This window comes from Rhodamnia argentea, chromosome 9 (genome assembly GCF_020921035.1).
Source record: "Rhodamnia argentea isolate NSW1041297 chromosome 9, ASM2092103v1, whole genome shotgun sequence".
Classification (NCBI taxonomy): domain Eukaryota; kingdom Viridiplantae; phylum Streptophyta; class Magnoliopsida; order Myrtales; family Myrtaceae; genus Rhodamnia; species Rhodamnia argentea.
The window spans coordinates 17,249,264-17,273,082 of NC_063158.1; the positions used below are offsets into that span (position 1 = coordinate 17,249,264).

The 23,819-nt window shown below is 38.4% G+C and overlaps 2 protein-coding genes across 3 annotated transcripts in view; both read left to right on the forward strand.

The window, feature by feature from the left end:
- LOC115755568 (MLO-like protein 1) overlaps positions 1 to 23,819 on the forward strand; it is a 36,971-nt gene that overhangs the window by 264 nt on the left and 12,888 nt on the right. The window contains exon 2 of the mRNA XM_048285397.1: positions 18,440 to 18,446. The gene's annotated coding sequence lies outside the window, so the exon portion shown is untranslated. The remainder of the gene's footprint in view (positions 1 to 18,439; positions 18,447 to 23,819) is intronic.
- On the forward strand, positions 95 to 22,324 carry LOC115755567 (TATA-binding protein-associated factor BTAF1). 2 transcript variants are annotated; one of them, XM_030695022.2, is made up of 28 exons: positions 95 to 277; positions 376 to 470; positions 1,084 to 1,298; positions 1,457 to 1,511; positions 4,976 to 5,057; positions 6,193 to 6,524; positions 7,335 to 7,434; positions 7,512 to 8,127; positions 8,754 to 8,886; positions 9,001 to 9,069; positions 9,361 to 9,572; positions 10,894 to 11,134; positions 11,588 to 11,761; positions 12,946 to 13,368; positions 13,529 to 13,972; positions 14,520 to 14,639; positions 14,726 to 15,193; positions 15,385 to 15,923; positions 17,802 to 18,294; positions 18,381 to 18,449; positions 19,257 to 19,361; positions 19,441 to 19,671; positions 19,760 to 20,023; positions 20,103 to 20,152; positions 20,271 to 20,380; positions 20,532 to 20,614; positions 21,157 to 21,369; positions 21,783 to 22,324. In XM_030695022.2, the coding sequence occupies exons 1-28, from the start codon at positions 229 to 231 to the stop codon at positions 21,951 to 21,953; spliced, it is 6,156 nt and encodes a 2,051-aa protein (XP_030550882.1). In that variant the 5' UTR covers positions 95 to 228; the 3' UTR covers positions 21,954 to 22,324. The 2 variants fall into 2 exon arrangements, with proteins under 2 accessions (XP_030550882.1, XP_030550883.1); XM_030695023.2 differs by lacking the exons at positions 95 to 277; positions 376 to 470; positions 1,084 to 1,298; positions 1,457 to 1,511; positions 4,976 to 5,057 and having other exon boundaries at positions 6,387 to 6,524; positions 7,339 to 7,434.

Here is a 23,819-nt window from a genome sequence, read left to right on the forward strand (position 1 = left end):
TGGAAAATCCCTCCGAATCATTCGGGCCGCAGTGGCCAATGCGAAATGCTAGTGTGGATGCTAATTTTTGCAATCTGAGCAGCGTGTGGCGATGCAGGGTTGCTGTTTTATCAAGCGCTGTTGCCGTTGAGATTCCGCGGATCGGGGGGGTGGTTGGATGATTGAGGATGCAGCCCCGGTTTTCGGATTACCTCTGAAGAAGGCATTGTTGCGTTGGTGTATGGTGCTATGGCTCAGCAATCGTCGCGTCTCAATCGGCTGCTCACTCTTCTCGACAGTATCCTTTCGTCTTGTGCTTGTTGGATCTGGTGTTGCTCAGTTTGGTACTGTCAATTGGGTGAATTGCGTTTTTTCTCTTAACGAATTGTGTTTTAGCTGGTTCGACTCAGTCTACGAGGTTTGCCGCGGCTCGCCAGATTGGAGATATTGCCAAGTCGCATCCCCGGGACTTAACCTTTCTCTTAAAGAAGGTATTTTTTTTCCAATGTCACTGGGATGACTCCTCTAATCTAAGGATGACATGTCTCGCTGCTGTTGGCTAGCATTCTGCATTAGAAATCTCATACGGGCACAATTTTTGGGAATTGTTCCTTTAAATCGTGCTGTTCAATATTACTCTTTGAGGTAGTGCCTAGGCTAATATGCACCGTAGGGATAATATGCATGAATATCGCTGTACTTGAAAGTAAGATGATGAGACCTCTGATACGTAAATTTCATTGTAAACAAGAGAGAAGATGTCCTGATAGGGGTTCTCTTTGATGCAGAAACCCAATGTTTGTTTGGTATTATTAGCTTTTGATGCTGCAGTGTCTGAGGCTGCCCTGTGCTAGAGTTTTGGCCATAATTGGTGCTTGACAGATGATATTTACATGTTCTGTATTGCTGAGGAATTCAGGAAGTGCTAGGCTAGGTGAAGGTTTGGCAAGTTGTTAAATAAGATCCTTCAAGTATGATATGTCCATAAAATGATAATAAAAAAAATTATTTCTTACATCCGCGATATTAGTTTTTCTGGAAGTGCTAACGTTATTTGCACCTTATGATTCTCACTTGCTTATGTGAGTTTAATTATTTTATTAGGTTGCTCAATACCTTCGTAGTAAGAATTGGGATACGAGGGTTGCTGCAGCTCATGCAATAGGTGCCATTGCTCAGAATGTTAAGCACACGTCTGTGAATGACTTATTCGCTGCCGTTGAGATGAAGACGTCCGAGGCTGGGATAGATGGCACTCTCGAAAACATCCTGGCATGGCCTTATCAGTCTAAATTTGTGTCAAGCATTTCATTTCGAAGGTTGCATGTGTTTCATATTCTATTTCTGGTTTGCCTTGAGTGATTGTTATGTCTGTGTTGAGAGTGGTGATAAACTGGGAAAGTGCCAGAACCAAATACATGTGTAGGCATTTTCTGGACTGATATTTTCTGATTTTTCTTTTACCTTACTGTAACAGCTTTGATCTCAACAAGGTTTTGGACTTTGGAGCTTTATTGGCATCAAGGGGTCAGGTGAGCTGCTCTCTCGGACTTTTAAACTAGTGTTTAATACTTCTTTGAGAACCTTTTTGAATAATATTGAGTGCCGGCTTATCATTTTCGGTTTCTGGGTTTTTGCTGCCTAGACAAATGGAGAACTTTTCTCATTGTGTACAATTTAATGAACAACTTATAGTACGAGCGCCAAAAACAGCATTTTACCTCTAGTGTGGTTGACTATAAATATTTTGATTAGCATCATGTGAGAAGAGAGAAGTTTGTGAGGAAAATTGGCACTCTTCTCCTACATGCAATCTGAATCTTGTGAATGCCTGCTGGCCTTACTTTGATGCACTCTCTTCCTTCTTAGTGCTGACATCTACTATTTGTCTATATTCAGTCTCTCGCATGCTCACGGGAGGAGAGAGAGCAACTAATACCATGGGATTAAGTATCCCATACATTTTCCCCTATATGTCTGCTTGTTCGGTCTAGAAAGCCATTTGATGGAGGATTTGGAACCTCAGAAAAGTGGAGAATAAGCATTAGCAGATGTTCCTTATATGTGTGAGTGGAGAGCTTGCTTGTTATGCCGCCTAGAAATTTCAGTTGCATAGACAGAAAAGTGGTAGTACTTTTATTTTTTCACTGTGTTTTTGTGTTGCGCTTGAGAAGGAAATAGGAAGATGATTGGTTCAGTAAAGTTCCCCATTTATTTTTCTTTTTCTGAAATTTTCTAATAAAGGATAATTTTTTCTTGTCGTTAAATAATGATTCTAGGTAGCTCTCTCCTTTTTGTTTCTTTGAATGAATTATGTAAGAGTTTTGAGGTGCCATTCTATTGTGGGATAGTTGCATAAATGGTCCATGAACTTTAGTCCAATATTTCTTTTTAATGTGGTCTTTGAACTTTAGCCCAATGCGCAATGTCTTCCCCGCACTTTCAATTTGTTCAATATGGTCTTTGAACTTTCAGTAAATGTTCAATGTAGTCCCCAAATTATTATATCTCTCGAGTCCATCTAGTTGTTGGATTATCTAGTCGATGCACTAAATTGAACATATACCAAAAGTGTAAGGATCACATTGAACAAATTAAAACTTAAAAAATGACATTGCACATGTGGCTGAAGTTTAGGAATCACATTGAACAAATTAAAAGTTTAGGACCACATTGCACATTGAGCCAAAGTTCAAGGACCATTTTTGTCATTTTCCTTTCTAGTGATGATAAGTAGCTGTGTAGTGCATAATTTGAGATGGTTTGGTCATGATGAACGGAGACCTTGGGATGCCCCAGTGAGTAGATGCGTGCAACAGATGGAAACATTGGTAAAAAGGGTGGGGGAAGACCCAGAAGTTAATTTTCCAAGGTAGTCATATTCTGTCAATTTGGTGGAGAAAAACAAAACTTTGGTATATGTATAGGTTGAACCTTGTATTGAAAACATTGTGAAAGATTTGACCCTTTATAAACTTCATGACTCCTTGAGAGGAGGTGATCATCAAAGGGACACATATCACCAAAAGCAAAGTGCGTAAGGTCATTACAGGAACATTAAAAGTACAGGTGTTGTGTGGGCAATTGACCACTATAAGCATTGATCTTTGAGATTCTAGTGTGAACGTCAAGTGTTTGAAGACTTGTTCCATATTATTGATCAGACATGGTTATACTAAATTTCAAGGATATTTCTGAACCATCATCAACTAATCATACTGTTTCCAATCAATTTTTTTCTCTCCCATGCCTCGAGAGAAGGAGCCAAGTTACAGCAGCATAATAAACGAGAAGAAACGGCAAAAACTTAAATAGGAATAAAATTGTGAATATTCATTTGCCACGTGTAATTGGCATTCCATGACTCTGGAGTGGAAGTCTCCCCAAAGACTTAAATTCCTAGCCACTGGAGTCATTGTCAAGAAGGAAAGTCAACTACCTATTTTCATTGGGGTGTGTCATGGTCATTTCTGGAGCTCTATGAAAATGGTGGCAGCTATTTTTAAACTTGGGTGGAGGAGGAGGAGAAGGAGACTTATTTTTGTTTACTTAAAGTTTACAACGCTGATCTGATTGTGAGAGATTTTCTTATACATTTTTTTCCCCAATAGGAATTAGTGGAACTTCATTTAGAGGTTTACTTTTCCGCTTTTAGGCTTCATGAAGCCTAGATACCTGACCAATTGCACCTGGTATCGTTCAAGGAAAACCCAAAAGCTCAACCTGCGATTTAAGTCTGTTTCCAGCTGGTCATTTTATGTCAACTCGCAATAAGGTCAATCTTACCCAATAGACATTTGATTGAGATTTAACAAGATCACCTTGATTTGGCTCATAAAGTCATATGATTGTTATTGTGACCATATCGTATGAGATACACATCTTGATGAATTCATAATGTAAGGAATATGAAATGTAATCCTTCTTTTTTTTTAATAGCTGGCAGTCACGGGTGACGCATGTGCAGAAAAGTGCAGTATTTTTTTTTCTAGATTAGTAAAATAACATCAACCACAACAATAAAGCAAGCCTTATCCCACTAAGCGGTTCGGCTATATGAATCCTATTATATTATTGAACTCGATCCTTAATTAGATTCTGGAACCTTCAAATGCTTCATGGCTTTTCTTATTGTGTCCTTCCCTGTCCTTCTATGTATTTCCAGCCGCTTTTAACTAGCGTCTCAAATCCCTTCCTAAACATCTCTTTACTGAACATTCGAAGGTCTTGTTTTGAAAATGGCCAAACTATATTGACCGACCTCTTCTACTATTATCCTCAATTGAGGTGATACCTACTTTTTCCTGAGTAGATACATTTCTAAAATGTGGAGAAAAGATGGAGATAAAAGGAATTCCGACCTAGGGGCTGGTCATCATGCATAAAGGTTCGAACTTCTCCTATTTTTTAGGCATGGACATGGAATGTGAAGAAGGAAGTGAAAAGTTGGAAGTTTCTGAAGTGGGGAAGCTGACTTGTTAAGTGCAGTAGTATCTTATGTATGATTAGGACATTTTTGTTTAGATTAGGTTTGCTTTCGAGCAAAATGATACTTCACTTCAAGGGTTTTGCTTGGTATATGATGGCTTTCATCGGGGAAAGCTCCTTACAATTGGTTTAATTAGTATTAATACACTTAAATTATTTTTTAGTTACAGCATTTGGATTTTTTCGGTTTTTACATGGAACCGAGCTTCAAGTACTCACTCTAAGTTGATAGAACTTCTTTGGTTTCAAGGGGTTGTTCTTTGGCTCTCCTTCTGTAGACGGAAGATGTTTCATTGTTATGATCTATTTCAACATTTATTCTGTTTAATGTCGGTGATGAACTTGTTTACTGTAATGTTCTCTTTCTTGGATTTTTTTTCTTTTTAATTTAAAGAATCTCAATCACTATATAGTCTTCCCTAGAAGCAGATTCATGGTTCTTTTTCCTTTTTTTTTATATCTTTTCCATTCGTGTATTATAGCTCCCTTTTAATCCATTGGTGTGCAGGAGTATGATGTTTCAACTGATAATTTAAAGAGTCCTCGGGAGCGTCTGGCCCATCAAAAGCAAAGCCTTCGACGCCGTTTGGGTTTGGTCTTTTCTCCCTTCTGTTATTCATAATTAATGAAGTTGACTATATTGTACTCATTTGGGTATGAATTATCAGTCACATCCAGTTTTGCGTGTGTTTTAGATTGATCATTCTGGTTTTCTACATCAATGGCTGATATTGAATATGGTCCGCATAACAAAGATTTAACGACTATGACATGATCAAAATTATGTTAATAAATGGTAAAGACAACTATTATATTTGTGAATAAGTGTCGAGAAAAATTTGTTCTGTAAAAACGAAAATTAAACATTCAGATTTATGATTTGGTAACATTGTTGTGGACGGAAGTAAATCAGCTGTAATTGGGGATAGCAATGCTGCTGTGCGATGATTCGTCTATATTATAGTGAGTACGGGGAGTATCCTTGTTTTTGACTTCTAGCAAAGTGACAATGAGTATCTAACAAATTTTTGCTAACAAAAGCAGCTTCTGAATAAATTGTTTCTGGTTTATCACTTTTTACATGCTTGATGCCTCATTCAATTAAAAGCATGTGAGTTGTACTCTCCTTCAAAATTTTATATGTGAATTTTTCATGATGTTCTCTGCAATACATGTTGGAAGTAATTAATTTTGTTCTCATATTTTCACCACAATTTCCTATTTGCCTGACAATAGAACTTTCAGATGAATGTGAGACATTCCAAGTCCTGAATGTTCTGCTATGCTGAGGAGTTAGTGCTACTTATCTCTTTTAGGTCAGATGAAGATGTGCGTGAAGTGTTCTTTATGTGTTTTTAGAACTTAATACAAATAAGTGCTAGTTATGTGCAATGGGGGCAAATGAGCTGGATGTTGAACTCTTTTATGGTAGCACATGCTTAAAGTGAAGTAGGCAACGGCTTAATTATTCGTTTTTCGGATGAGGGTGTGATCATATTAAGTTTTTAATGGAGCATGCGCTAGTACATTTTGAACGATTGTTTTGTTAACTCTGCTGGTTGATTATTTACGTATTTTGAAAGAATAAAAATCTTTCATTTGTTTTGGCTCAAGGGAGCCTGGTTTGATGTACCTTCTCCCCAATTTGTTGAATTTTCTGCTTCATAGGTTTTGTATTTTGCATCAATCTGCACCTGTCTCCTAATGCTAAGTTAATGAAAACAGGTCTGGATGTCTGTGAGCAGTTCATGGATGTCAATGATATGATAAAAGATGAGGACCTTATTGTGCAGAAATTGCATCCTTATGGAAATGGTTTGGACCATAAAATTTATGCGTCAGCTTCTGTACATAATATTCAGAGACTAGTTGCAAAGATGGTTCCCTGTGTTAAGAGGCCAAGCGCTAGGGAATTGAATCTGTTGAAAAGGAAAGCAAAAAGTACTTCAAAAGACCAAGGCAAAGTTTGGTCTGAAGATAGCAATACAGAGGTATCAAATGCACATGACACAACTGCCCCAAAGGGCGCTGGTCCAGAGTTAACTGTTATTAATAAGGTATTGGAGGTTTCACATCATCTTTTCCTCATCTTTCTTTGGATGCCATGTTTAGACGTTTAACTTCTTGATGCCCTTGTTTGTGCACGTATGTGTGTTCATCTGCGGTTGTGTGCAAGAGAGGGAGGAAGGACAGTATGTGTTTTTGTTGGTCGAATTGGTTTACTTCCCTCATTATTTCCAAGTTATGACCCCTTGGTCCTAGTGATTTTCTTTTGCAAGCATGTTTTCTTATCTCCAATGGTATTTATGGAAATATTTGTCATTCGTGAAAGCGCAGCAATCTTATTCAGACTTTTGCAAGTGTTTGTTTTTCTCTCTTGTGTTGAAACCTGGAAAAAATTCTAAAACTTCATTCATGTTAGTTTTCTGCACTTAAGGTCAAATTGAAAAGGCAAAATGCAAGGTTTTACGTGTTTGCTAGCATTGCATCTTTTGCAGTAATTCAATTCTTCAGAAGAATGACTTAGGTTTGACCTTGAAGGGTAGCCTTAGCTCAACGATAAAGTTGTTCCCACGTGACCTGGAGGTCATGGGTTTAAGTCACAGAAACAGCATCTTGCATCAAGTACAATGTAAGGCTGCGTACATTAGACCCAAAATGATCCAACCCTTCCCCAGACCCTGCGCACAGCAGGAGCTTTGTGTATTGGCTGTCCTTTTCTTGTAACTTAGGTTTGACATTAGGGCTTTGAGGTTTACAGAATTCTGATAGAGCATGGTCAAACTATTAAATGTTGAGGTTGTGGTTCTTTAGTGTATGGGTTCGATGATCACAGATATGGTTCACTTTTTGTTCTTAATGTGTAGGTAGATTGTTCCCTTGATGACGACGCTGACCACGATGGTGAAGGACTATGGCCTTTCCGTAATTTTGTTGAGCAGCTTATTCTTGATATGTTTGATGCAGGTGCGTTTTGTACATTAAACTGAGTTTACATAATGTATTATGTGTGAGTGACCATTACTCTGGCTTTGGATGGTCAGTTTGGGAGATTCGGCATGGAAGTGTTATGGCTTTAAGAGAAATTTTAACTCATCATGGTGCCTCAGCTGGTGTCTTGCTGCCCAACTCCAGCTCTGCTGTTATGCCTTGTGACTTAAGAGATGATGGCTCCGTATGTTCATCTGAAGACAAAAATCATACAACTACATTGAAGAGAGACAGATCCATAGATCTCAACATGCATGTTTCTGCTGATGATTCTGAGCCAGAAATTAAGAGGCCCAAGACTGAAGGTGCAGCTTCTCCATCTCAAAATGCAGTGGCTAGCACTGCTGAGAACATGGATATCATCGTCGGGGTCGAAGATGTTAAATGCAATTTGCATGATGTTCAACCAGATGGTGGGACGATTAAGGTGGATGCTGAGTCTTATCTTGATGATGAATCTTGCTCTCATAAAGAAGAAGCTGGTGCAGCAGATTTGAGGGGTTTCTCTAATGCGAAGTGTCCGCTAATGGATCCAGATATATTGAAACATCTCCCAGAAGGCTCTGAGCTAGTGAACTTGGTTGAAGTGGCTAGGCATTCCTGGCTTAGAAATTGTGAATTTCTTCAAGATTGTGCAATTCGTTTTCTGTGTGTGCTGTCCCTTGACAGGTATGTTGCACAATCTTATATTCATTTTTCCACAAGCAATATCCGCTTTTAGCTCTCACGCGTGTAGGTAGGGGGACTAGTGAGTGGCATCAGTCGCTCGATTGAAAAGAGACGGTGAATTTGGGTATTGACTATCTGTTTCAGCCCTTTGAAAGCGCGATAGGATTTTTATTTGTTACTACCTTTTCATCTTCTTGTCAGTGCCCTGCAAAGGAATTTCTTGATGGGCACCAAGTGCATCCTGCCTTTACAAAACTTCTAGATGCCTTATGTAAACTTTAATATTATTGGGGAAATTTGATCAGAAGACGTACTTTTCCCATTTTACCTGAAATTTCCGGAATATAAATTGGATTACTATCTGATCATTCTGGCTGGTGCTTCCATCCAAATTTTTTAGAACTAGAGTTCTAAGTTTTGGAAAATTATGAAAAAGTATGAGACAACAGTATGTGTCAATATTTACGTGTTTTGAAAGGTTTTGGGTGTTTGGCATAAAACAAAAATCGAGTTTCCCTCCTTGCAAGAAAAGGAATCAAAAGTTAGAAGCAAAAGTTACTCCAAATATACACGAAATACTTGCTCTGACTTTAAAAGTTTTGGGCCTTTTTTTTTGTTTTTGGCAGATTTGGGGACTACGTATCTGATCAGGTTGTTGCTCCAGTTCGGGAGACTTGTGCGCAAGCATTAGGTGCTGCATTTAAGTATATGCATCCCTTATTAGTTAATGACACATTGCATATTCTGCTTCAGATGCAGGTAACGTCAATGGAATGAATCTTCCAAGCCTTACTGATGCAAACCTAGAATTGAATTTCTTCTTTCTTGTTATGTATTGGCTCTCTCTCTGACATCATCTGCTTAACTTTTCAGCATAGAGCAGAGTGGGAAATTCGCCATGGAAGTTTGTTAGGTATTAAGTATCTGATTGCTGTGAGACAGGTAAGACACTTGTATATCTTCCTGAAATATACTAGTATTAGATGTCTCATATGAAATGGTCACCTCTTGTCATGGTTCATGAGGTTCTCTGTATTGCAAGGCTTCTTCAGCAATAAGAAGTACAAATTCCAAAGAAAATATGGGCTGTCGCTTTTTTTTATATGAACAAATATACATAAGATACAGTAAATCCATGTAACTGTTTGCTTATGCTGTTATTGCAAATAAATGTCGCCTAGTTTGCGTTGGGTCTTTCTTTATCAGCTGCACATACTCGTTTGCTGCATTTAGGATATGCTGCATGGTCTCCTTGGTGCTGTCCTCCCTGCATGTAAAGCTGGGCTGGAGGACCCTGATGATGACGTACGAGCTGTAGCTGCTGACGCTTTAATACCTGCTGCTGCTGCTATTGTTGATCTCAATGGTCCAACCTTGCATGAGATTGTCATGCTGCTTTGGGATATCTTGCTTGATCTGGACGACTTAAGTCCCTCAACTAGCAGGTAGTACAGCCATTTGAGTTGCTCTTTCGGCTGTTTGGCCCATCTAATAGTAACCCCTTTTGTGTTTATTTCGTTGGCCAGTCTTAGGTCCTATTGTAGTGCTCACTTGGATAGTATGTACTCTCTGTGTCTACTGAGCTATTATTCTGGAAAGGAAATGTATTGTTTGAAGCAAGCTAGTCGAAATCAGTTAATTTCCCTAAGATTCTTTGGGCCATTGTGGAACTGAATCGTAAGGTTTCAAATTTTACAAATTGCATGAAACAAGGCAAGAAGTAGTTTGATAATCATTGATAGAGAAGCTACACAGTTGCCTGTTTGGCAAGTAGTTATTAAGACCAGTATCTTGGTAAAAAAGCTGCAATATATTTAGTTTAATTCCCTTTTTATCTCTTATTTAAATTTACATATTTTCCGTATTACCAACAGATTGTCCATTTTGATATACTAATTTAGAACAAATTAACCAGATCTTCTAATAATTTAATGGAATTAACGGGATATTTATATCGTCAAAGTTGTTTATGACACTAATAAATGAGAAGTAGATAAAAATTTGTCGGAATATAGGAAGGAAGACGGATCTCTTAAAAGGAAATCACCACTTCCATAAGCTAGTACTTCATCCTAAAGTCAGTAGATGATGAACACAAGAAGAAACAAGAAATGGCAATTGATAGAGTGCTCTAGTCATCACTTGTGTAGGCATGTAAGTATGGTCATTTGCTCCATTTTGCAGAGACACTAAGGCATCTTCCTTTTCCTTCTAACTTTTTGTTTCATTTGTATAAGTGAAACAAACCATCTAATGATCTTGAATCAAGTTAGCATGATTTCCCTCTTCTACTCATAAAATCTCACGAGTTTACAAGTTTGACTACCATGCTTGAAAGTACTCGCTCGAAAGGTTTATTCAACTGAAACCGCTTCACAACTACGTGCGACCACCTCTCAGCATTGTTATATTTTTTTGGGTTCCTATTGCTAGATTCACACATTGCTGGCTGCTACTTTTGTGCATTGTAACTATTCACATTGTAGATTTGTCTATTGAGTTACACTGTGTTTGGAATATTTTGAGTCATTCAGTGGTTTTTGTTTATTTGTGAATTTGAATGATCATTCTAATATAGCAACCCCCCATGTTGTTCAGACTTTATTCAGACAATTAGTTCTCTGGTCAGATCAATTTCAGGTTGTACGGGTCTGTATGTAGAGTCATTTTATTCAGATTCATTGTTTAGATTGGAGTAATGGGTATTACTTCTCTTAATTTCCCTTTTATTCAGATTTGTCATTTTTTCCCATTGTTCCACTGCAGTGTGATGAATCTGTTGGCAGAGATCTACTCCCAGGAAAGTATGATTCCCAAAATGCTCGGGACTTTGGTATTGAAAGAAAAACAGGACATGGACCTAAATGATATGGTTAATGCGGATAATTTTGGAGAAGGAAAAGATACACAGGAAAATCCTTACATGTTATCTACTTTGGCACCGCGGCTTTGGCCATTTATGAGGCATACTATTACATCAGTCCGTCTCTCTGCTATTCGCACTTTGGTAAGCTCAAGGATTTCTTTTAGGGGCACTGTGTTTTAATTGGGGTTGATATCTCTTTGGCAAAATCCAGCTTAAGAATCAATAACATATGTATTAATGAACATGTTCCCTTGGAAAGATTTGATCTGCAATCTGGTAGTTATAAGCTTTGTGTTATTCAGCTTTGTGCATGCATGTTGTTTTTCCCTGATAAGTAGAGAGAACTTCAGTATGATACACCAAAATGAGCTTATTTATAAACCGAGGAATCTACCATATCAATCTGATTCATTACATCCAAGAGTAGATCCATAGTATTCCAAAATTGTACAACAGTAAGCCAATTTAGGTTTTCCATTTAGGCTTTCGTGTCATTGATTTTTGTTGAAGACAGAGTTGCAGATTCTTGTTATTATGATTGCTTCCTCTTGATAAATTTTTTCCCAGTGGTGACTTATTGGACTTCGTTTTTAGGAGCGGCTACTTGATGCTGGTTTTAAAAGAAGCATCTCGCAGAACTCCAGATGTTCGTTTTGGCCTTCATTTATTTTGGGGGATACAATAAGGATAGTTTTCCAGAATCTGCTGCTGGAAACAAATGATGCGATTTTGGAGAGCTCCGAGAGGGTTTGGAGGCTTCTTGCTCAGGTTTTGAATTTGATGAGATGCAGGACATTCTTAGAAAATCTTTTTCTCTTTGGTTTATCTACTTGGGGATAATGGGCGATATCTAGAATCCTAATTAGTCTCTGAATCTGCAGTTTCTATATAAAAGTGTTGCTTTTTCCATTTATTTCTGCAAAGTTACTTCGGTATCCAAATTTAAGCTGCCCAATAATGATTTACCTCCTTGACATGTTAGTGAACCATGCAATCACGTTAAGGCCTTTCATATAGGATGCTTGCCTGTTTATATGTTATGGATTGTCCAATGCAATGTAGAGTCAACTATATCAAGCTCTTCAAAATAATGAGGAAAGAATATTCTGAACCTGAATTTCTAGAGTTAGCCAATAAATAGGTAACTGCTATTATCTACTGCTGGTTTCCTGAGAGTGGGCCCTGTAAGGGTGGGCTGCATGTTTACCTGAAGTGACATCTTCTGATCCTCAGATTTCCTTAGCATGGTGTACTTTGTCCTTCTTCTTGTGATCATGTGTTGCCGTTCGTCAACCAAAATGTGTCGTTACCTTGACTTAGGAAGAGACATGATAGGACTTATGTATTTCAAGCAGTGTGTCATCGCCAAATTCAACTCATATATGCTTTCAACTTTAGGAGGGGAAGTGTGGATGACATGCCATAAATGCCCTGGAAATAGGGTTGATGCTGCTCCTCGTTGTAGTTCCTGCTCATGTTGTTTGGAATGGTGAAGCAAATTTTTTGAGTGTACACAGGAGTCATCAGCGCCGTGAAAAAGTTTAAAGTGAATAAAAGAATTAAAGAACTGCTTGGACATTTATGTCAAAATAGGATGTTTTGAAGTGAGAATTTGTGTATAAGCTAGCTCTAATTGTCAGAAAGTCTGGTCTTACTGCATTATTTGTGCTTATCACACTGGGGCTCAACATGTGACTAACAAGAGTTCTTTAAATAGGGGGCTCTGTCTGGATCTGAGTCCTTCAACTAGGGTTGTCAAGTGGAAGTTTAAATTGGTTTTTCAGATTATTTTTTCAAAAAATAGCTGGCTAGTGTTAACTTGAACATAATATTTGTCTACTTTGCTAGTTCTTGCTTCTTAATTTTATGCATCATCTTTATTTTGTCTGCATTGATGTTTTTTTTTTGGTTTTTTGACACGAATGTCCATTTTTTGTGGGGATCATTGCTAGTGCCCAGTTGAAGACTTGGAAGCTGTTGCGAAGTCTTATATGTCTTCTTTGATAGAACTTGCATCTACTCCTTATGGTTCCCAACTGGATTCTGCAAAGATGTTTTGGCCTGTAGCTCCTCCTCGAAGGAGCCAGTTTAGAGCTGCTAAAGTGAGAGCCGTGAAACTTGAAAATGACCATTACCGAAACAGTTGCTTGGATTCTGGGGGAGGAGTTGTTCCACAGGAAAGAAATGGGGATGCTTCTGGAAACTTGGTAAAAATTGTTGTGGGTGCTGATGCGGAGATGTCAGTGACTCATACCAGAGTTCTTTGTGCTTCGGCTTTGGGAATCTTGGCTGCTAATTTGCGAAAAGAATCTCTTCAATGCATTGTTGATCCTTTATGGAGTGCCCTGACCTCTTTCTCTGGGGTGCAGCGACAGGTACTACTGCTAATTTGACGTCTACAGGATCTCTCTCTATAGACATTTATGTATGCGTATCCATGTTTCTGTGAATGCATTGTCTGTTAGTTTTACACCTGTACCTTTTGTTTGGACATGTCTGGCTGGCCTTCATTGACTAATTTTTTATTCTTGTCAGGTGGCATCCATGATTCTCATTTCCTGGTTCAAAGAGATTAAAAGGGGGCTCCTTTCTCAGGATAAGTACATTAATCCTGCAATTCCCGAAAATTTGACAAAATGGTTATTGGAATTATTAGCATGCGTAGACCCGGCACTCCCTACAAGAGAGTCACCTCTGCCCTACTGTGAGCTCTCAAGGACATATGCTAAAATGAGGAATGAGGCCACTCAGTTGTTGCGCGCTGTGGAGTCATCAGGCAAATTTATAGATACATTATCTACAATGAAAATTGATGTAGAAGGCTTGAGTACTGATGATGCAATTAATTTTGCTTCGAGACTGCCAATGTTTTCCGATGATGCATCCAGCAATGAATCTGTGGCTAAGCACATCCTTGATGATATTGAATCAGCCAGGCAACGGCTTTTGACTACTTCAGGCTACCTAAAATGTGTTCAGGTAAGTCTGAGATGCAACTGACCATTTTCAGTATGCTGCATCAGATTGTTGATCAAGTCATGTTTTATAATTTGTATTTCCTTTCAGTGAGCACATACATGTCTTTATCTTGCCAAGTTGTGATTTTCCATACCGGATTAAGTGTCCATTTTTTTGAGTCATAGTTTTTTCCTGTTTGACATCACTGTGCATTTTATTTCATGCATTTACATTACTACCTTCTTTCTCTTGTCATGATTTAGTGCTTCAGCCTTAGGTTTCTGGTAATGTGCATTTTGGTTGACATCCTCTCTGTATGGAAACCCTCCTCTGATGTGGAGAATATTAAAGATGCACTTATGCACAGTCTACCTAAGATGATAATGGTCTTCTCTGGGCTAATGCACTACATTTACCTACTGCCAACAGGCGAATAGTATTGTTGTCATGTTCACTTTGCACTTTGCATTTAAAACTTCGTGGCTGTGTACTTCATCTTATCTGAATTTTCTTTAAGTTTGCATGGTAGTTATTTGTGATTATCCACATCTTTTCCAACAATTTGCAGAGTAATTTGCATGTCACCGTGTCTGCTTCAGTAGCTGCTGCTGTTGTCTGGATGTCAGAACTTCCAGCCAGATTGAATCCTATAATCCTTCCTCTGATGGCATCAGTCAAAAGAGAGCAGGTAGCATTTTAATCTGTTCCTATGTCAATCACACAGATTTATATGCTGTGATGAACTTTGACTTAGCTGGATCTCTCTCTCTCTAGGAGGAAATATTGCAGCATATGGCAGCCGAGGCACTTGCCGAGCTCATTTCTCACTGTATTTCACGAAAGCCAGGCCCAAATGACAAGTTGATCAAGAATATTTGTAGTTTAACATGTGTGGATCCTCGAGAGACACCTCAAGCTGCAATCATCAATTCTATGGAAGTAATTGATGATCAGGATCTGCTTTCCTTCAGGAGCAGTTCTGGTAGGCAGAAGTCGAAGGTTCACATGCTTGCTGGGGGTGAAGATCGGTCGAAAATTGAAGGATTTATTAGCAGAAGAGGGTCTGAACTCGCATTGAGGCATTTATGTGAGAAGTTTGGTGCTTCATTATTTGACATGCTGCCGAGACTATGGGATTGCCTTACTGAAGTCTTAAAGCCTGCCAGTGATGTGGACGAGAAAGAAATTATGATGGCGATTAATTGCATTAAGGATCCCCAAATGTTGATAAATAATATCCAGGTTGACACTGGTACCATTGAATAATTTTCTCACATTAAGCATTGGACGGGTAAAAATCATCTAATTGGGCATCTTTGTTTGGAACTAACCTGATCATTTGCCTTTACTCTTAGTATTTGGATAGTTTAATCCACTCTGATTTAGCTATAGTTTGTCTATCATCTTGTGACTTTGCTGCATCTGATGTGCAGTTGGTTCGGTCAGTGGCTCCAATGCTCCATGAGATGTTGAAACCCAAATTGCTAACACTTCTTCCCTGCATCTTTGAATGTGTACGTCATGCCCATGTGGCGGTAAGATTGGCAGCTTCTAGGTGCATCACTTCAATGGCAAAGTCAATGACATTAGAAGTGATGGCAGCTGTTGTTGGAAATGCCATCCCGATGTTGGGAGATATGACATCTATTCATGCCAGACAAGGTGCTGGTATGCTTATTAGTTTGCTAGTCCAAGGACTCGGTGTGGAGCTGGTTCCGTATGCTCCATTGTTGGTTGTTCCCCTGCTCAAATGTATGAGTGATTGCGATGCTTCTGTGAGACATAGTGTCACGCACAGTTTTGCTACCCTTGTGCCTCTTCTTCCATTAGCTAGGGGCCTTCCTCGGCCAGTTGGAGTGAATGAAGCCTTGTCTGGAAATGCTGAAGATGCGCAATTTTTGGAACAGTTGCTTGACAACTCACACATCGATGACTACAAGCTGTGCACTGAATTAAAAGTAACCTTGAGGAGGTATGAATTAAATTCTGTGTGTTTCTTGTTTAATGTTTTAGTGCATGTGCATCTTTTTTTTTTTAATGACAAATGGAATGGTACTAGTTTGAAAAACTAGAAGAACTGGAAGGTTACTAGTTATTCGTCTAGTGTGAAAAGATGTTCATCTTTTGTGTCGTAGTTTTCGCTTCTAAAGCACTACAGGTAACTAGAATGGTTCCGTTTCCATCTAATGAAGTGTTATTCGTGAGATGACATTTAGGAAGGAGATTGATATGAGTTGTTAGAAACTTCCATCTAGGAGTTGGAACAAATGCCAGCGATTCATTTTGGTCCAGTGGTCACTACTTGCAGTTTTACCTATGAATGTGACTGACTCTAGGATGAGGATTTCTAAATGATTTGGATTCTGTACTTCATGACAAAAATGAATGTTGTTGCCATCTGGCAATTTGACCTGAGATAAGTTCATTTTAACCTTGCTTCATACGTTCAAAGATGTACCTGTGCTGTTAATTAATGCAGACGAACCTCATTGTGTGTTTAGTTATTAAAATGCAGTTAAATCATGATGAATATTTATGGATTACTGTACTCCTTGCTCCAAGGGTGATTTGCAAGTGAGCCCTAGTATTTTTTTGCCCCCTGTTTTGGCATTATTATTCCATGTACTTCTAATATTGGTAAAATAGACTTGCCTTTTGCCTTTCACTAGGATTTTTCATGTGATCGGTGATGCCATGATGGGATATCTTTGAAACAGTCAGATGGGGGTGTCTTAGAAATCTCAATAGGAGGATGACTGATGGACTATTACTTATGATAAGTGCAGCTTTCTCACACAAACTTCCAAGAATTGCTTGAAGGTTTTCGATTTTCATATGCAATTTGTTTAATGATAGTACCATATAGAGAAAAGTTGACTTCCACGAATTTATTGATACTTTAAGATTTAACAGATGTTCAAATGTCACGGAGTAGTGGTGTTACCGTGAGTGCTTTATTTGCTGTTTTAACTGTTAACTGTCTTTAATCACTGTTAATCAGAGAACTGACAAATTCTTAGGTGGCATTTTGTTTTCCTTAAGCCAATTAAATGTACTTTGAATTTTAAAAAACCATAAAAAAAGTCTGGTGAACTGATATTGTTATTTGTAGGATTTGAGGTGATACTGAAGAAACGTGTGATTTCAAACTCAACAAGGGAAAAGCCAAGAGCTACGACTAGAACTCACAATAAACTTACTACCAACACACACCACCCCTCCCTAAAAAAAACCAAACCCAACCAAAAAAAAAAGAAGAAGCACAGTTAAAACCCATTAGTTTTGGATGGATCAATACCTGTTGCTTTGTCTTCTTAGTTTCTACATTACCTTGTTATTATTCTTGGCAAATTTTCTAATGCTTTTTGCATTACATATCATATTCATCTGCGGTAATCAACTTATGCTTCTTGATAAAATTCCAAATTGTGAATTAGGAGTTTGATGGATGAATAGATCGATTAGCAACATTTGTCTCCACCCAATCTAATCATCTGCCGGCTAACAGATTTATCAAAATCCTGTTGCTGGCTTTACTTAGGTTTTGTCCTTTCTACAGTTCTTTCCTGATGATACTATAGTGTGACAGGAGATCTCTTTTGCTACTCCTTGAAACTCTGAATCCCCTGGAACTTGGTCAACACTCTGGATGCAGATTAATTAATTGTTAAATACCATGTAAAGTATGGATCTGTTGTATTTTGTCTAAATTTGTGATCTTTCTCGCGGATTTATGTTCCTTTTATTCTTTTGATCTTAATTTCACTAAAAGGATTTGCAGCAAAGGATAGGTTCAAAGTATAATATGCGCTTTGACATTCTAAAGTTCAAACCATGTCTTTACTTATAGGTATCAACAAGAGGGTATAAACTGGCTTGGATTTCTGAAAAGGTTCAAGCTTCATGGGATATTGTGTGATGATATGGGTCTTGGCAAGACGCTTCAAGCATCAGCTATTGTGGCCTCAGACATAGCTGAGCACCATGCTATTAGCCATGGCGAGGGTCTTCCTTCGTCATTAATAATTTGCCCGTCAACTCTTGTAGGACACTGGGCTTTTGAAATAGAAAAGTATATCGATCCATCTTTAGTATCAACTCTCCAATATGTGGGCTCTGCTCCAGATCGCATTTCCCTGCGTGAAGATTTCAATAAACACAATGTCGTCATAACATCCTATGATGTTGTCCGCAAAGATATTGATTTCCTTGGACAATTAATGTGGAACTATTGCATATTAGATGAAGGACACATTATCAAGAACTCAAAGTCTAAAATTACAACTGCAGTGAAACAGTTGAAAGCCCAGCATCGGCTTATTCTTAGTGGAACACCAATTCAGGTAGATTATTATTGCAATGTTCCTGAAAGAAGAATTTGAACTTCTTGTATCCTGACAAATATTTGGTTTTATTTCTTTTCATGCAGAATAACATAATGGATCTTTGGTCCCTTTTTGACTTCTTGATGCCAGGGTTTCTCGGAACAGAGAGACAAGTATGTATACTAGTTATGCTGAACTGTTACGCATTATACCTCATCGGCTCAGTTCTTAAATGGAATTTTTTTGTTAGCATCATGCTTTTCTGGCTTGCTTATCCAAAATCATTATGCTGTCTGCTTGGAGCTGTAAGTAGTGAAGACAAAAATGAATAAGAAATTATATGAATACTCAATTTGACAAATCATAGGAACACTCAATTTTTGGCAGAACAGCCCCAACCAATATTCACCTCCATCTCAAATGAGCAGATTTAAGCCCCATCAAACACGCTCAAAAGCTTATTGATTCTGGATGTGGATAACAAGCATGAGTGTGCTAAAAATTGCTGAAATATTGTTGTTACCATGATTTACTTTGTCTTGCGGTTCAGTTTTGCTACTAGCTGGTGCTGCTCCTTGTTGTAGACTTTTATCTGTTTGTGAAGAGATAAAAGTTGTTATGTTTTGGGAAGCTATGCGTAATAACTTTGTCTTGCGGTTCAGTTTTGCTGCTAGCTGGTGCTGCTCCTTGTTGTAGACTTTTATCTGTTTGTGAGGAGACAATGAGGACCTGCTTTTTCTTTTTTGTATGGTCGAAATGAGCAGCACGATGGTCACCCTAAAGATTTTCCTGTATAAGAGGACAAGTCTCTTTTCTATATATTGTATGAGTATAATCAAGATATTTTGGTGCATAGTAAATTTCTTTGTCTGCCATGCTTTCTCTTGGCTGAAACTAACCTTGGATGTGGTTTGATGAGTAAAGATGTTTTTTGCTTCCATTTCTACCGCCAATATAATAGTGTACTGTGACTTGAACAGTTTCAATCTACCTATGGCAAACCATTGTTGGTGGCTAGAGATTCAAAATGCTCAGCAAAGGATGCTGAAGCTGGAGTACTTGCTATGGAAGCCTTGCACAAGCAGGTCACTATTCTTCTGTTCTTTCTAGGTGATTCCTTTTAAATCAATATTCCATTCTCAAGTTTGAAGTTCTTTCTCATAGGTCATGCCTTTTCTGCTTCGTCGGACCAAGGATGAAGTATTGTCTGACTTACCAGAGAAAATTATTCAGGACAGATATTGTGACCTTAGCCTAGTTCAGTTAAAACTCTACGAGCAGTTTTCTGGTTCTCATGTTAGACAAGAAATTTCAAGCATGGTGAAAGTAAATGACGCTGAAGATGCGAAAGATGTAAAAACTTCTTCGTCTAAAACATCCACACATGTTTTCCAGGTGACAAAGTGAAATTCTCGTTTGATCCTCACTACTTCTTTCAATAAGCTTCTATAACCTCATATTTCCCCTATTTTTTCTATCTCAGGCACTTCAATACTTGCTTAAACTCTGTAGTCATCCATTGCTTGTCATTGGGGAAAAGATTCCTGCCTCGCTCGAATGCTGTTTGTCAGAACTGTTTCCCGGAATCTCAAACATTATTTCAGAACTTCATAACTTGCATCATTCTCCCAAATTAGTTGCTCTTCAGGAGATTCTTGAAGAGTGTGGAATAGGCCTGGACACTTCATCTTCTGAGGGTTCTCTTCCTGTTGGGCAACATAGGGTTCTAATATTTGCTCAACATAAGGTAATCTCCTGTTCAACTGGTTATTCTAAAAATCTCACCTTTTTCTGTTATGTCTGTTTGACAGAGGTACCTTGTGTAGGCCTTATTGGACATCATTGAAAGAGATCTGTTCCAGAACCACATGAAGAAGTGAGTCTCTGTGTGTGCGCATGAGCGCGCGTGCATGTGTGAAGTGTGCACTCATTTTATCTTCCTCTAGATCTATGCTCTTACATCCTATATTGTATGATATCTTGTGGTAAAACAGTGTTACATACTTGAGGCTGGATGGATCAGTAGAACCTGAGAAACGTTTTGACATTGTGAAGGCTTTCAATTCAGACCCTACTATAGATGCCCTGTTACTCACAACACATGGTACGTCATTTGTCCCTCTTTACTTGATTTTACCAATGAATAATAATAGATTTGTAGCTCATGGGGGAAAGCTGTGGGCTTTCCTTTAAACCTGAAACTATTTGTTTTAAAAAATGCTTCACATATGCTAACTCCAGAGTTCGTGTTGCAGTTGGTGGGCTTGGCTTGAATCTGACCTCCGCCGATACACTCATTTTTATGGAGCATGACTGGAATCCTATGCGAGATCATCAGGTAATTGTTCCTCCCAGCTTTTATGATTCGCTTCTGGCTTTTAGTTAAACTTATTAATTGGGCATCATTTATTCAAAATCAACCTATAAAGGCCAGTAGCAGATGTTGGAAGAAGAAACCGTTCATGATAATTGTTCCTCCCAGCCTTTACAATTCACTTCTAGCTTTTAAGTTAAGCTTATTAACTGGGCATCATTTATTCAAAATCAACCTATAAAAAAGCGAGTAGCAGATGTTGGAAGAAGAAATCGTTCTCCCCCATCTCCTAGCTTATGGTCTGTCTTTTAAGTGGAAATTTATTAGGAAGAAAGAGTATTTCACATTGTAGATTTATAGGATACTCTGGTCTATATGCAAATCATATTTCAATTGAATCCGCATAACTATGTGAGAAATTGCTCTTCAAACACTAAATCTAACAAAAAACTCCAGTTACTTCAAAAGTCAAAAGTTCTTGTTAAATACAAAGGCATAAACGACAACTAAAAGCTTTTGCCTCTTCCAGCAAGCTCTCATTATGTTTGTGCACAAATTGTTTTCAGGCTATGGATCGAGCACACAGACTAGGCCAGCGGAAAGTTGTCAATGTGCACCGCCTCATTATGCGAGGCACCTTGGAGGAGAAAGTCATGAGCCTCCAGAGATTCAAAGTGTCGGTTGCAAATGCTGTTATCAATGCGGATAATGCTAGTCTGAAAACAATGAATACTGATCAACTGCTTGATCTATTTTCCTCAGCAGAATCTGGCAGAAAGGTAGTGATATCTGTTCCTTTTCAATTCTTATCATTTGGTGTGTCAAGTTCTTTGGTGGCAGTCTTATTATTAGTGATACTTTACTGCTCGTGCTACCGACGAGTCTCTGTCGACTGTTGAGGGTGTTGGAGTCTGGACTTCTAGTGCTTGCTTGTAATTAGAGAATATTTGATATGCATGTAGAATTTTTTTCCCTCCTTATCTGCCATCCTTAATATTTTATAAGTATTTAGTCAAATCGAGCTTTGCAAGTTTCTTTTTATTTCAAATTACTTCTGTTATTTCTTATAATTTCATCCTTTTTCGAGGATAGGGAAAGGGGTTAGGATTGAATGGTTAGTGTGATTTCGGCATCCTTCACCTTAATACTTCTTATCGATGTGGTTAAATATTATTAAAAATTTATTTTTCAGGGAGCTATTGTATCAAGACGTGCAGATGGCAACTTTGATGTTGACCCTAAGTTGATGGGTGCTGGGAAAGGTTTGAAAGCCATCCTTGGTGGATTGGGTGAGCTGTGGGATCAATCCCAATATGCTGAAGAATATAACTTGAACCAGTTTTTGGCAAGGCTGAATGGCTGAGTCCAAGCTTGAAGCGATGTACAGGTTATATATCTCAGGATGAAATAGGATCAAAATTTTGGCGTTATAGTTGTAGGTTCTTTTTTCCATCTTTACTTTTTTATTACCTTTTTTAAATGGCCCTCCTTTCTAATGAGTCCTGCCATGTTTGCTTCCTCCATTTCTTTTTCCTCCCATATGTGCTTTTTTGTCTTCTGTGGGGGGTTGTGCAGAGAAGATGGATTGGGGTCGTTAGTGCAGGAGTCCGGCATGTGGAAAAGTTAAGAATATTGAGTGAGTTGGTGTTGGAAGGGGACAGAAGTGTAAATTGTAGACAGATGTATAGACATTCGGCTTCATTGACTTAATAAGAGTTATTACTTTTGGTCCAATGAGGATATTTTGGACACAAGAATACACCCTTAATGATATCTTGATAACGTGCTCTTACTTTATACTTAATCTTGATAATGTACTTCAAACAATTTAACAGTGCTGAGACATGATATCTTATAGCCTTGTGTCCCGGACCGAGCTCCCTCTGGACCGTGACACTTGCTTATGCCAAGTTGCTTTTGGGTTGAGGTTTACTGTTACTTGGTAAACAGAGGCATTTTTGATTTGTTTGCTCTTCGTCCAGGTATGCCCGCTACATTTACGAAAAGCATGTTTGATCTTCTGCTTTACATATAGTTATCTTATTTTTCAGTAGAGAACTTGCCATTATCTTGCCACTAGAACAAGCATACTTAAAAGTTTACAGGTTCCATTCCAGCAGAGATTTTTCAGTGGAAAAACTCTGGCAAGTGCGAGAGCATACTGACATCTTTAGATGTACTTGTAGGCATTTGCAGCTCGCTCAAGATGCCGGTTGATGCCCTGATGGCTTAACTGCAGAATGGATCTTCAACCAGAGCTCTCTTCTTCCGATGCTTGCTGGATGAACAGGTCCTCCTTGGTCTTTGCTGTAAATAAGCTTATTTAATGAAATCATGTTGGTTGAACAGGTCAATGTCAGTCTTTGCGACAGTGCTAACACAATCATGTCAATTGTTTGTCATTTACTAGTTCTTCATTAACATGTTATGGAGAGTATATTATACAGGAGGTGAGATCGCATATGGTGGTTCTGGTGCATGTATCGTCTCCAATAAGTTAGGCAACTTATGGTGTATCACGATCTCACTAGATACTGGAGTTTGATATCTAATTATATCAGGCGGATGGTATACATAAATCTATGGACAGGTGTCTTGGTACCCATTTTATTCCCAACTAAAGACAAAATGATATCTAACTGTCTAGAGTGGCCGGTCTAGCGGCTAGTGGTTACTGTCGGTTGAATCTCATTATGGCCTTGGAGGTTCGGTCTTCGACTGCTGCATTGAAATGTCATTTGGAACTAAAATGAACATTCACCCCTTGATTCAGATGTCAATATGTAATTTAGCTCCTCATTGACCTTTAAACAATAAATCAATCGGTGGCACTAGGTTTTTTTTTTTTTTTTTCTGAACTTGAGCGGCACTTGTTTTTTTTTTTTTTTGGTCGGGAGCGGCACTTGTTGAACGCTATGCTTCTTTATCATTTTTTGTAGGCAAAACTACATTTGACTATTCGTTGACCACTAAACATTTTCAAATGACTTTTACGTGTTGGTTGACCGAATGTGTTTTCCAAATGATGCGTACAATCCACATTCTTGACGCATGAAGCAGTATGCTATCTTGCGTTAAATGAATGCAGTAACAATGGCAATTCGAATTCAATAACTGGAAAAAATGTCTTCCATTTGTTGGTCAATATACCAACCGGGGAAATAAGTAGGTTCACGAAGGGCAATTATTTAGAAAAGAAATAGCAATAGCATATACAATGGGATAATTA

Excerpts from the sequence above, each read along its gene's own strand:
- LOC115755567 (XM_030695022.2), top strand. The coding sequence starts at position 229 with ATGGCTCAGCAATCGTCGCGTCTCAATCGGCTGCTCACTCTTCTCGAC. Across the intron at positions 1,299-1,456 it reads TCAAGCATTTCATTTCGAAG|CTTTGATCTCAACAAGGTTT; the intron begins GTTGCATGTGTT and ends TTACTGTAACAG. Across the intron at positions 8,128-8,753 it reads TGTGTGCTGTCCCTTGACAG|ATTTGGGGACTACGTATCTG; the intron begins GTATGTTGCACA and ends TGTTTTTGGCAG.